Consider the following 12,787-nt stretch of genomic DNA (forward strand, 5'->3'; position numbering starts at 1 on the left):
GGTCCAGTCGAATGGTCATTTTTTGAACGGAACAGTCACCAAGTTTTGTGATTTCACACCGCTATGTGATAAGTCTTGTGGCATGTGCTTATCTACCGATGGATATCTTGTCCTAGCACACAACAAAGGAATCACCAAAGTCAAAATGGCAAATCAGGAGGTGAAAGAGTACCCCATGGCTAATGCAGGGCAAGCAAGTTCTGGCCTACAGGCAGTTGCCCCACTTTCAGACGGGAAAGTAGCATTCACCGACCAGACAAGGTGTCAAGTAATGCACCTTGACAGAAACGGCACTGTTACAGTCATTGCTGGTACCAGAGAAGAAGGAAACAAGAACAGTTCTGGTAGCTGTGCAGCCTTTGGTCAGCCGATGCGTTTATGCACCGAGGGCGACAATACTTTCCTGATGGATGCCCAAATAGGCACAGTTAAGCTGGTGACAACAGTCACTGGGACAATCCAGTTTTTGGAAAATCTTGGAAAGTTCTACAGTGCCTTTTCTGTACACCTCAAAAACAGACCGACTAAAAGGCACACAATCCAGGAGGCTCACAAGATGGTGAAAGATGTCTCTGCCTACATCAAATCCACAGTTTTGAGAGTGCAGGAAATTCGAAATTCAAACAAAGTACCGAATGGGCCACAGGGCACAGTAGCACCAAAAACAGCAAAGTCTGTGCATCTTGTGGAGAAGGGGCTCAACAAACTAAGGTTAAACTTACCTACAAAATTGAGCCAGAAGTCTGCTTAACTTTGCAAGTGGAGTCTCAACATGCTGTAAGTCATTTCAAACATCCTTCCTGTACAGTTCTCGAGTATGCAAGGGATCTTGGTAACACAATGCATGAATCGCTTAAACGCATGTCTCAATGGTCAGCATATTACTTCACTCACAGATGCTCTTATTATCCAGTACCTGAGAACAGCATCTCCCTCTGAGACATCCAAAAATGTCCCCAATGCCTCCGAAGGAAATGTCTCAAGTGGATCAAACGCTAATGCGGGAATGGGTCCGAGAACATGGTAAGGCTGTGCGGCAACAAACAGTAAGACAATGCACTACGAAACATAATGCTGGAACTCTTCCCTTGAATATGTACGAAAAAGAGTTAGCTATCAGGGAGAGAGTAACCTTTGAAAACGCCCATCAAGATTCGGAATAAGACTCTGGCTCTAATGAGGAAGAAAGAGAATCACATCAAGCTCTAGTTTCATACCAATAGACCAGTACTTTTTTGAACAATCCTCAGCTGTTACACTTTTATGCCTGTGACCTTGATCGCCAGTTTCAGGATTTTCTCAGCACGGCCACCAAACCTGGCCACTATTCACTTTGGGACTAGGTAAATTTTACTACAACAATACCATCGTAATATACAGCAATGGTGTCACGTAACTGGTTGAATTCATCGCCTGATTAACACTGGAAGCAGCTGAAACATTGCGATCTAAATCTCAATTGACTACATCGCGAAACAAACATTTGATTATTGCAATATTTGCTATGATGAATCGTGAACCACAGCCTCTTTCTGGGCATATGAATATGGTCTCTTGGCTCCTTTGTTTTAATGACAGCAGATAACGTAAGAGCTTGGATTGATGTTCATTTATGTTGAATTTCGTGAATCGTGAAATTTTGTTCAAACTGTACGTGACGCGTGAATTTTGTTAAAATTTGTGCATGAAACAAGATCATGACCCCCCCTTTACCACCCTCCTAGTAGATTATTTTAATCTAACTGGCAACCAATTTTTTTTAATATAAGAACAATTTTCATCTTTCAGGCTGAATGTGTTCTTATGTACTTTTTTACCAAATTTCAGCCTGAGTGTTCCTAATCCACTTGTTCTTTTATGCAGCTTTTTACTGTATGAGACAAAATATTTTCAAGGAAAAGCACTTTTTTAAACTGTTTGCGAAACTCAAACTTCAATTTCAGGTCACCAACACTTGTAATATAAAGTATTCCTTGAGTAAATAAAGTTTTGACCAGCCAGCCATGCCAGACAGCACGTTGCTAAATATTTATTTTCAATTGTCAATTTTACCATGCTCGAATTTCAATCTTGTTCACAACTCGGAAAATTTGTTTTCGGACCACAAATCATGGCCATCTGCCATCACCAAGCTAGAAAACATACATTCCCAATGATACTGGCTGAGGTACTTGTTGTCAAAGGCAAGCAAGTCAAAATCACAGCACCAAACTACAACTTTGGAGAAATCATACACATCTTCGAATCAAACACATGACTACGTAATGCCCTACTGATGTTATTTGCCTCTGCTGCAGAATGAGGCCAAATCAGTGAACATGGCCGTCCTATAACATCTTGATACAGACTGGATTTGGATTGCGCTTCACTTTTTTCAGGTAATTAATATCGAACATTAGGTCTTTGCTGGAAAATCTCAAACTCTGGTTTTGGTGTTGGTGAATCGACTTTGCTATCCCTCAGTCAAAACAGCATTCAGCTTACTCTAGGAGCACATAACTTAAGACTTGACAAACAGATCTCACAAACATGTACTAGAAGGTAGCATAGCTTTCACACTGCCTTGGTATACCCCACCAGCTGGACATGCCAGTTATTGTCTAAACAGCCTACATGTACGACATGTATTGCAGTGCATTTTTGAATTGGTCAGGCATTATGAAACTGTGATGGGTGCTCCTTTATCACTAGGAGTAAATAATATAATATACTTTAAGGAAGGTAGGGTTAAGTCATAAATATTCACTTACCAACTAAGACATGTCATGAAACAAAATTGATAGTAATCTATTTGTTAAAATTGTTAATGAACAAATGCGTTCTTTGTTATTTACCTTGTCTTGACTAAAAGAATGTGGCTCTTGTTTATGGTGATTAAGTACTAAACTAAACATTAATGTATGACAACAAACCTTGTGTGCACAGATAAGGGTGCTTCCCTCCACTTTTTGAACAGCATTAAATCAGCCTAGGAAAGAAAATAACAGTTAAGAGTACTAAGTATTCCTACTCCCCCCCTGGATGGGATTCTTGGGGTTACCCCCCAGCACTTGCCCAAGAACACAACACAGTGACCCTGGCCAGAGCTAAAACCAGGACTGCTCAGCCTGGAGTCTAGGTACTAGCCATTAAGCTATTGTCCCTCCCAAAAGGGTTATAAGGAAATTAAGCTACCATTTTATACTGCTATTTATAACAGTTAAAGGTCCTGTAAAAAGCAAAACGTGTTTTAGTTCTTGTTGATTTGAAATCATAACTTCAGTAAAGAAGTTCTAAAAGTCCTACAGTATGATAAGGAATGATTGTGAAGCTAAACTGAAAACAGTGAGATCAGTAATCAACCAATATTATTATTGATCACTGCTTGTGACAATGAGATGATGCATGTAGAGTGGGAAAAAAATCTTTCAAACATGAAATACATCAGTTTAAAAGGAGCCTTCTACATTTTTCCCCAAGTAAAAATAATTATTTGAATGTGTGTTATAGGGGCCTTTTACTCCAAGGTGAATGACTGTGATCACTGATGTCAATAAGAGCTGTTGAACCCAAGTATTATGTTGCTGCAAATTTACTGTGCTGTGTTCTCTGCTGACCAACCACAAGCCCCTTGAGGTTATCTACTCATACTAATTCTTCCTAAAATTCAGCAGGGATAGAAAGCTGAGTCCTGAGATTCTAACCATATAGGTTTAAAGTGCAGTATTGTACCTGGTTAACAAAACATTGCTGACTTGCTTTCACGTCTTGGCAAAGGAATGGAGATATGCATGATTGACGATACAGAAGAGTTTATCTGGTTTGGGACAGAAATGGCAACACCAACAGCTGTCTGTGCAGGAAGTTGAAGAAGAGTCATCAAGGTTGACCCAGAAGCTTTAAGTCTCACAGTTAACATTACAATGGTGGAATGGGACAATGCTCCACTGCAGCGCAATGCTGTAAGAAATGAGTTTTCCATCCTTGGCAAGTTGGTCTTAAGAGGGGCAATGTTGACAAAGACAAAAAAGTGACTCTGCAGCAAGGTCTGATGACCTGAATTGATGCACAAGTTAAAGCTAATGTAGGACCTGTCATGGCTGCCAGTTGCTTAGACTGCCCACACCACCAGGAACCCTTCAAACATACTGATTTCCCCAGTCAGCCCTGGAAAGATCTAGTACCAGGTTTGATGGGGCCTTACCTTCTGGAGAATATGTATGCCTCGCCATAGGCTACTATAGTCATTACTTTGAAGTAGACCAGCTCACATCTGTAACATCTGCCAACATTACTGGAAGCCTGGAGAGAATATTCTGTACAAGTGGTCTTCCTCAGTCATTAACAACAGGTAATGGACCACAATTCACATTTTGAAAACAAACAGCATACAGCATGGAACCAGTGGATGATCTAGGGGAGGGGCCCAGGGCTCCCCCAAACTTATTTTGGGTAAAAAAAGGAGAAATCACAGAAGGAAGAAAAGCTGGCAGGGCAAGCAAAACAACCCCCTCCCCCACTAGCTCAAGGTCTGGATCCGCCACTAAGAACCTCCACACCCTTGTGGCCCCAGGAAAACAGGGAATTAGAACTTCAAAACAGAAGTCTTAAAGGTAGAGGTGAGGAAGTACAGGACCACACCTCATACCAGCACTGGATACTCTCCAATGAAACTGTTGATTAACAGAGTGATAAGGTCGAAGATGTCTGAGTTGACAAAGTGTGAATTCATCAACAGTGAAGCATGAGACAGAGATGCAGAGATGAAACAGAGAGAACCAAGTATGCCGATCAACAAAGGGGAGCAGTGGAAAATATTCTAGCTCTTGGCGATCAAGTGCTGGTGAAACAAGTGAAGGGAAACAAGCCGTAGACCAATTCTGGGGATACACCTCACAAGTTGCCAGTAAATGTGGCAATAAAGTCACAGTGCTGTTGTATCACCTGAAGGAGTTACTAGAATAGAAATGTAACTGGGGTGAAGAAGTACCTGAAGGCAAGTGATGGACCAGACCAGCAAAGCACAGGAGAAAGTATTAGAGGTGAAACTGCTGATGCAGATGTTCCAGAGTTACCCCTGAGGCCAACTAACAAAAGGAAGGCACCACAGTATTTAAATGACTACATGTATGAACCATTGCAGTTACTTTAGTTTGATTATTAGGGTAACTCAATCGGATGTTTTGGACTCTATTGATGTTTAGAGTGGAACCCGTTGAGTTACTTAGAATGATTATGAACTCTGATGACTGTTAAGCAGTGAACTTGTCGTTCAGAGTTTTCCAGATCAAAACATTCAAACAGTTATTTCAATCATTTTGAAATTTGCTAACCATGTTAATTAGTACTTTACTCCAAGGTAAAGCGAGGTTGCTTGTGAAAAGTATTGTGGAATAGGTCTTGTTATTAAAACATATGTGCATGAAAAATGGCAAAAGCGAGTTTATACTGTCTCAAATGCAACTAAAAGACTGTTACATATTGAATAATGAAAGAATAATTTGTTGCAATACCTCAGAGCGACCAAACTTTAGTTGATAATGATCTGTTGCATCTTCCGTTTCTTCAGAGTTGTCTGCAGCAAAATAGAGAAATGGCGAAGTTCTCCTCTGCTGATTTTGTTGATATTTTCTCATCCATTTATTGATCTGAGAACAAAAAATAAAGGAAATTGAAAACAGTGATACAGAAAATTGTGGAACTATAAATATCTCCATTTTTCGGTGTGAAATTTTATGCAAAGTTTGAAGTTGTACTACAAAAACAATTTGTCAGTCGTTGCGACTCACTTGGAATCAGACTTTTCTACACGTACCATAAATCCAGTGAGTGTACATGTGTACATGTACTTGAGAGGTTCTCTTAAATATAACAATGCTCAAAGAGGTAAATTCAACTGCAATTGACTCATTTTTTGACTCTTAATAAATTATTGTATGGCGAGAGAACACAAGATTACTTGCCATTACAGTGCTGAGCTACAAACAACCAAACAAACTCTCAAAACTCTTAAAATACTCATTTGAATTTAATTACAGCAACCTTCCTTGCCATTCAAAACGATCTCTGCGACACCCTCACTTATATTATTGAAAAATGACCTTGTACACTTTTTTCAAAAAATGTGCATGTGCACTGATGAAAAGTGAAAGACATTGCCTGGGAGTGAATCCAATGACTAATGGATTACTGGTAACACAAACTCAGTTCAGTGGTCTCTACAGTCTTTTAAAAATAATTTTCTGAGTTCAGTGGCTCATAATCACTTTGATTTTGTTAACCAAAATGTCAGTTTTGTTGCCAGACAACCTTTCATTGGTAAAATTACAGTAAGGGACATTCTAGTGATCAATACACAATGATCAACACCAAAGAAAACAGCTCAGACATACTAAAGTACTGATTAGGTAATCACAGAAGAATATTCTGGGGGCAATCATTTTGTCATCATTGCTGTTTTCTCTTTTAAGAATAAGAATAAGAATAAGAATAAGAATAAGAATAAGAATAAGAATAAGAATAAGAATAAGAATAAGAATAAGAATAAGAATAAGAATAAGAATAAACACTTTTGTCAGTATAGTTCCTTTCCTGTGAACAATCCACAAACCAATCAAGACCTAATTTCTACTTACGATGTCCATACATTAACAACCAAACAGGTGACAAGAATAAAGTACCAAACTACAACATATGACAACCATACTCTCAGAACAGACATTAGAAGAAATTGATTGCAATCAAGGATAAGGAGAATTATATTTGGTTTAAAAGAAAATAATGAGAATAAACCAGGTGATTGTTAAGACTAATGGTAATTCAGTAAACTCTACTTGAGAATGCTTTTGTAAGTGACCGACTCTAGAAAAAGCCACCCAAGGATGAGCAAGTGAGCCTACTAATTGGGAAAACCAGTATCCTCTGAAAAGTAAAATAAATGTAATGTATTAACTATAAGCTAGTGTAGTAATCATAGATTAAAGAGTGCGTTCGAGTTTTGGTAGGTTTGGTATGTTAAAAAGCAAAAGTTATAGGAACAGCATTTTGTGCCTGAGCTGTTGGGTAGGCGTGAAATTGGTCTCCCTTCAGCAGGGGTGAAAATAAATGAATTGATCGCAAAACTTATACATGTATTACGTGATGTTAGTTACAACCGGTCAGTAAAACACACGGACTGCAGTTGGTAGGCCTCATTTAGTCCACAGTCCACTTTTTAACCCTGAGTCCGTGTTTTATACCAAGTCCGTAATGGCTAGTCCACGTTTTATACCTAAGTCCCTGTGTTATACCCAGTCTATAGTCCACAGTCTGCAGTCTGTGTTTTATACTGAGTGTGTAAATTGACACAAACAATGCCTGTTCCATCGGTATGCGAGACAACGTGCTTCTATTACCAAAACTAGGACAATTATTCTGTTTATGAACACAACTTTAAATCACCTTGGCTTTGGGGGGAACAGCTACAGGGCATTTTCACTTCCGAATCAATGAAACGGAGGACTTGTTGGTGCACTACAGCAATCCTGTGGGAGTTGAACTCTTTTTCTATGTAAACACTTTCGTTGGGTTTATGTTACATAATTTGTACACAGAAATCTAGGTCAGCGAAGTGAAACTATACCTTTCCTCCTTTGATCTATTTGATCTACTTTTAAATGCCATTAACACTGACTTTGAACTTTAAATAAACAACTTATCCACTACAGTCCACAATAACGTGCCTCAACACTCAAAAGTCCCCAATATTGCACAACATTAGAAAGAAAGCACATGGACAAACATGGAGATGATGCCATTCACCCCTGAAGAAACTTTTTTTTGGAGGGGCGGGGGGGGGGGGGGGGTCAAATTGGTGTCCACAGAAAGATACATACACAAAAACTAAAATTTTTCCGCATTAGTTGATTAGAACTAATAAATTAAATAATAAATTAAATATAGTAAACACATTATAGGTAGAAAATGAGTCTGTTTTTACTATTAAATTATACCTTTCTTTCCTGTTTCTGGGCGTTCTCTGATTCAAGATGAGGAACAAGTGCTTTAGGGTTCATTTGCTGCAGGAAAGCCTGTAATCATGTAACAAAAGTTTTCACAGACTTGCACATGGGTTTGGATGAAAACTATGTTATGCTATGAAAGGACTTCTGAGAAGTCAGGGATTTTTTATGAGTTACACTGTAAGCTATCAAATGCAATTTGAGGTAGATTGTGTGAAACAGCAAGGTCATTTTAACATCAAAAACCATTTTATTGTCAGTTCCAAACCTGCAAAAAAAAAAAGTTAAGCTAGACAAGAAAAAGACCAATGGTTTAAAAGAAACCCAGCATATCCCAGATTCAAACTTGGGTCCACTAGTTTGGAAGGCAGGAATTGTAACTTTTGTGCCATGTAAGAAAACTTGCCCTGAGAGAGCCAAAAATACAAAGCATTTCAGCCTTACCTCAAATTTGCTAATGAATATCCAAATCAGATTACAATAAGTGACATGTGTTCTTGTAAACTGACAAACAAACTGATGTGCAGCTGTGCAAAATGACAAACTTCTAAGCTGCTGACATAGTGTGGCTAGTAAGCCACTGACACAAAAACAGATTCTGAGTTACACAGTTGTAATAAAATGAAGGACGACCAGGACAAAACTAAGAGACATTTACACAGTGAAATCTCTAATCCATAAATAAGCACATCATCAGCAATACACTGCGCACCTGGTAGGCCTGACATTTCCAATGTCGGGAGAGAAAATTTTGTGCAAATTTTGTGGCTATGATCATGCCCCAGAGAGAAAGAAGTGTCCTGCCTGGGGTAGAGTATGTAAGCGGTGCAAGAAAAAGTATCATTTTGCAAAAGGATGCAAAGATGAAGATGCCACCATTTACGCCATCGAGAGTGATGACGACCAGGAAGAGATAAGTGTTGTTAGGGTCAAGTTATGAAAGATAAGACCGTGTTTGCTGAAATGTTGGCCGAGCAGAAACCTGTCAGATTTGAAGTTGACTGTGGAGCTAGCACCAACATTTTACCATACAAGCATGTTGGCATGTGGATCTTGCTCCTTGTTCCCAGTCCCTTGTTTTGTAGAATGGCAACAAGGTCAAGCCTGTACGGTTGTGTGCTCTGCCAGTTGTAAATCCCAGAAACAACATGAAGTACGAAGTAAGGTTCTTGGTTGTCAAGGAAAATCTAACTCCACTTCTGGGTTTGAACACAACCGAGAAGATGGGTTTGTTAACCGTGCACAAGGAGAACTTTGTGAGTGTTGTGGAGAATTTGGAAGATGATCTGACATCAAATATGCCAATGTGTTTTATAAGCATCCTGGTAAGCTTCCTGGAAAGGTTCACCTACAAGTGGATCAGGCTTGTGAACCAGTAATCCTCCCAGCCAGGAAAGTGCCTGTTTCCATCAGAGAGAAATTCAAGGCTGAACTTCAAAGGTTGTAGGATCTCGAGGTCATTGCTCCCGTCAATGAACCGACAAAGTGGGTCTGCCAGTTCGTTATTGCTGTCAAGAAATCTGGTGAGTTACGCGTTTGCATTGATCTTAAGGCGCTGAATGCTGCCCTGAAGAGGGAAAGATACCAGATTCCTGTTATTGATGAGTTGCTGCCTGATTTAGCAGAGGCTCTTGTGTTCACTAAGGTTGATCTCACATCTGCCTTTTGGCATTTGGTGCTGGATGATGAGTCTAGTCTGTCGACAGCTTTTGCCACTCCTCATGGGAGATACTGCTGGCTTCGTTTGTTTTTTGGTCTCTGAGTGTCAAGTGAATTATTCCAGAAGCATTTACACCAAGAATTGTTGGGCCTACCAAGTGTGAAGTGTGTAGGGGGATTCATGCTGATGTCATTATTTACATTTTTGCTCATTTCCATACAGCATTGCATACAGAAGGAAACATGTTAGATATGAATTGACTCCAGGAAGCTAAAGGGCTAGTGAAACTTAATACATGGCGAATTTTTAGCTCTTTGGGTGTAATATTCAAGGAGATATTGTCTTTCAAAAACTACAAAATTTCTGGGTGGCAAAAGTGCTAATGAGCTCATACATTTTTTGTAAAATTTTGCGTTTTTAAACCTGTGTTGCACAAAAAGTATTCAATTCATCAGGCTCATATTCATTGGCAGAGTTCATCGTACTATGATCTTTCAGTATTCAGAACTGATTTACTTGTAGCTCTACCAAAAACTGAATTACTTATGCTAATGAGGCAAATATTGTAAACAAGGATTCCCCAATTGCTGATGATGTGCTTATTCATGGATTAGAGATTTCACTGAGTAAATGTCTCTTAGTTTCGTCCTGGTCATCCTTCATTTTATTACAACAGTTAAGTTATCTCAAGTGTAAAACTACAGACTTCATGTAAATGTAGCACAACTAGCAGCTAATGAAGATTCTTTTTCAAGAGCAAATTTATTCCCTAGCTATACCGTTTGTCAAAAAATGCAAACCTTGTAGTTTCCTGCCATAAAGGAGAACTGCTTTTCAGACAGAAATGAAGTCTTCATGACATCCAAGCCATCTTCGCCATAATAAAACTGTACTACAGAGCTGTCACTGTCCCGCACAGTAAGATCATAATTGACCAGCAGACCTTCTAGGTGCTTAACAAGACAGCGCTGAAGGTAACCACTGCGGCTTGTTTTAACAGCTGTATCCACAAGACCCTTAAGAAAACAACAGACTACATTAACTAGCATTATTCAGCCTTTTAACAAATTTTGTTAAAAGGCTGAATAATGCTGTCCACCTGATAAACCAAAATCTAGTAGATAGTGTTTATATGGTAATGTTTTTTGTAGTGTGTTTTGTAAAATCCACCTGATAGTGACTTAACGACTTTGGTGTGCAAGATATTGTGTAAGCCTTATACATTTGTCAGTGGATTCACAAAAATGTTTACAGGAAGTTAAGGAAGGGTTGAAGGGGTAAAGGAGTGAACTCCCCCCCCCCCCCACCCCACCAATACCTACAACTTGAAAAATAGCTATTCTCCAAGATAAAAAGAATGGTCATATTGATCATCAAAGTAGAAGTGCTGAAAAAATCCTGTACACTGTTGTCAGCCACCTAAAATGACATTATCCAGGCATCATGGCAGTTCAGTGGTTATAATCCAACATACTGATAATCCTGGACTCTTTGTCTACAAGTCATGTACATTTGAAACACTTTTTCAGTACAGTTGTTAAAATTTGTATTTGCACTGGCCCAGTTTTTCATAGCTGTAATAACACTTACTGGTCAAAACAGGACATAAAAAAGTCTCTGAATGTTAGTATCACTTATCTTGTAATATTAAGCATTGTATTTTTGTAGTTGTACCTCTCTTCCAGCCATACAGTGAAAAAAATATTCCTGGGGCCTGATTCCAGTCAAGAACCGTCCATCCACAAACCCTCCAGCTCTGGGGCTAGTGTCATAAGGAAGGAATGATGGCAGAGATCTTCCACTAAGCATGAGGGGTGGACGACGTCCCTCCAGTTCAATCTGTCCTAGGAGACATGAAATCTGCATACAATTGACCGAAGATCCCTTGGCTCCAGACTGAACCATCAGCTGAAGATTGTTGTCAGGAAATCTCTTGAGAAGACCAAAGGGAATGCATGCCTTGTTGATAAGGTCTTGGTAGTGGTCTGTTTTCTTTTTCATGCTCAGGTCAAGTTGTTTCATATCACTTCCATCTTTATTATGGTGAGCCTCTTGCAGCTTTTGTTCTAGAGCTGACCTTTACGGAATAATACATATCTCATGTAGATAATGAGAGATTTTATGTGTCTTGTTAACTTTTCTCATAATGCTAGACATAGGATTATATCTTAAATGAATATTTTTAAACACCATGCTATGCCTCAGGTTTTCTGAAGTTGTGTCTACCATCCTGTCCTATATAATTATGTGATATACTTTATAGTTTCTTTAACACATTCATACTATATTTTGTCATTGGTAAGAGTGGTTTTTTCACTTGAGTGTCAAAAGTAATTTGCATTTGATTTGGTTTTGCATTATCAAGCCAAGTGATTATCTTCCGCCACTTTGTCGTCCAAACAGACATACCTTGTAAAACTAGACTGCTAGCAGTCTCTCTTGCTTGAAAATCCATGGGGAAGGATGCAAAACAAGTGAAGGTGCAACTGTGACCGCTAGCGTGACATACAAGTGGCAAGCGGCAAAGCCACAAACTGCAAGTAGCATGGGCATCGGAAGATGAGCGAAAAGAGACACTGCAATGAATTCATACAGCATTTCTGAAGCTACTTTGACAGCTCCTGTCAGTAATACCCCTGCCCATTTTTAAGCGATGATGTATTGTGTGATGTCATCGCTTTATGCTGGCATGCATGCATTCCTTTGGATAGTGATTTCGCATAGTTTGTCGCGCTTATGTCTGTGTGCTTATGTTGTGCACTTTTTATCCCCCTGTCGAAGCAAAATGCACTCTGGGAGTTCCTTTGCTGCTTTCCTTTGCTGTTTGTAGGTTCAGCAGAGTGCTTTTAATTGGAGCTTTTAAAAGCAGATTTAGGGGTGGATTTTGGTTTAAACAGTATCGGATAAATTTGCGTTCACAGGCAAACTCATAATAAGAACATATCCTCCATACATACAAGTTTAGATAGGTAAGTAAGTTGCACAGGCGATAGGTGAAGGCTTTGCGGCTTTCCTTTGCTGTTTGTAGGATCAGCAGACTGCTTTTAATCGATATGACAAGTATACAGTTGAAACAACAAATTAATTTCCGGTGAGGTAATTAGTGTTGCCAAATATTTTTCAAGATAATAAGGTGTCGATTTCAGAG

General features: G+C 39.2%; 1 protein-coding gene across 3 annotated transcripts in view; it reads right to left on the reverse strand.

Annotated features, from left to right (window-relative positions):
• LOC145467660 (DNA-directed RNA polymerase I subunit RPA1-like) overlaps positions 1-12,787 on the reverse strand; it is a 67,559-nt gene that overhangs the window by 19,017 nt on the left and 35,755 nt on the right. For all 3 annotated transcript variants that reach the window (XM_081451255.1, XM_081451254.1, XM_081451253.1), the window contains exons 17-21: positions 11,314-11,716; positions 10,440-10,655; positions 7,971-8,048; positions 5,493-5,627; positions 2,913-2,968 (exon numbers count right to left, since the gene is read on the reverse strand). In XM_081451255.1, coding sequence (XP_081307381.1) covers positions 2,913-2,968; positions 5,493-5,627; positions 7,971-8,048; positions 10,440-10,655; positions 11,314-11,716 — 888 coding nt within the window. The remainder of the gene's footprint in view (positions 1-2,912; positions 2,969-5,492; positions 5,628-7,970; positions 8,049-10,439; positions 10,656-11,313; positions 11,717-12,787) is intronic.

This window comes from Orbicella franksi, chromosome 14 (assembly GCF_964199315.1).
Source record: "Orbicella franksi chromosome 14, jaOrbFran1.1, whole genome shotgun sequence".
NCBI classification, from domain to species: Eukaryota; Metazoa; Cnidaria; class Anthozoa; order Scleractinia; family Merulinidae; genus Orbicella; species Orbicella franksi.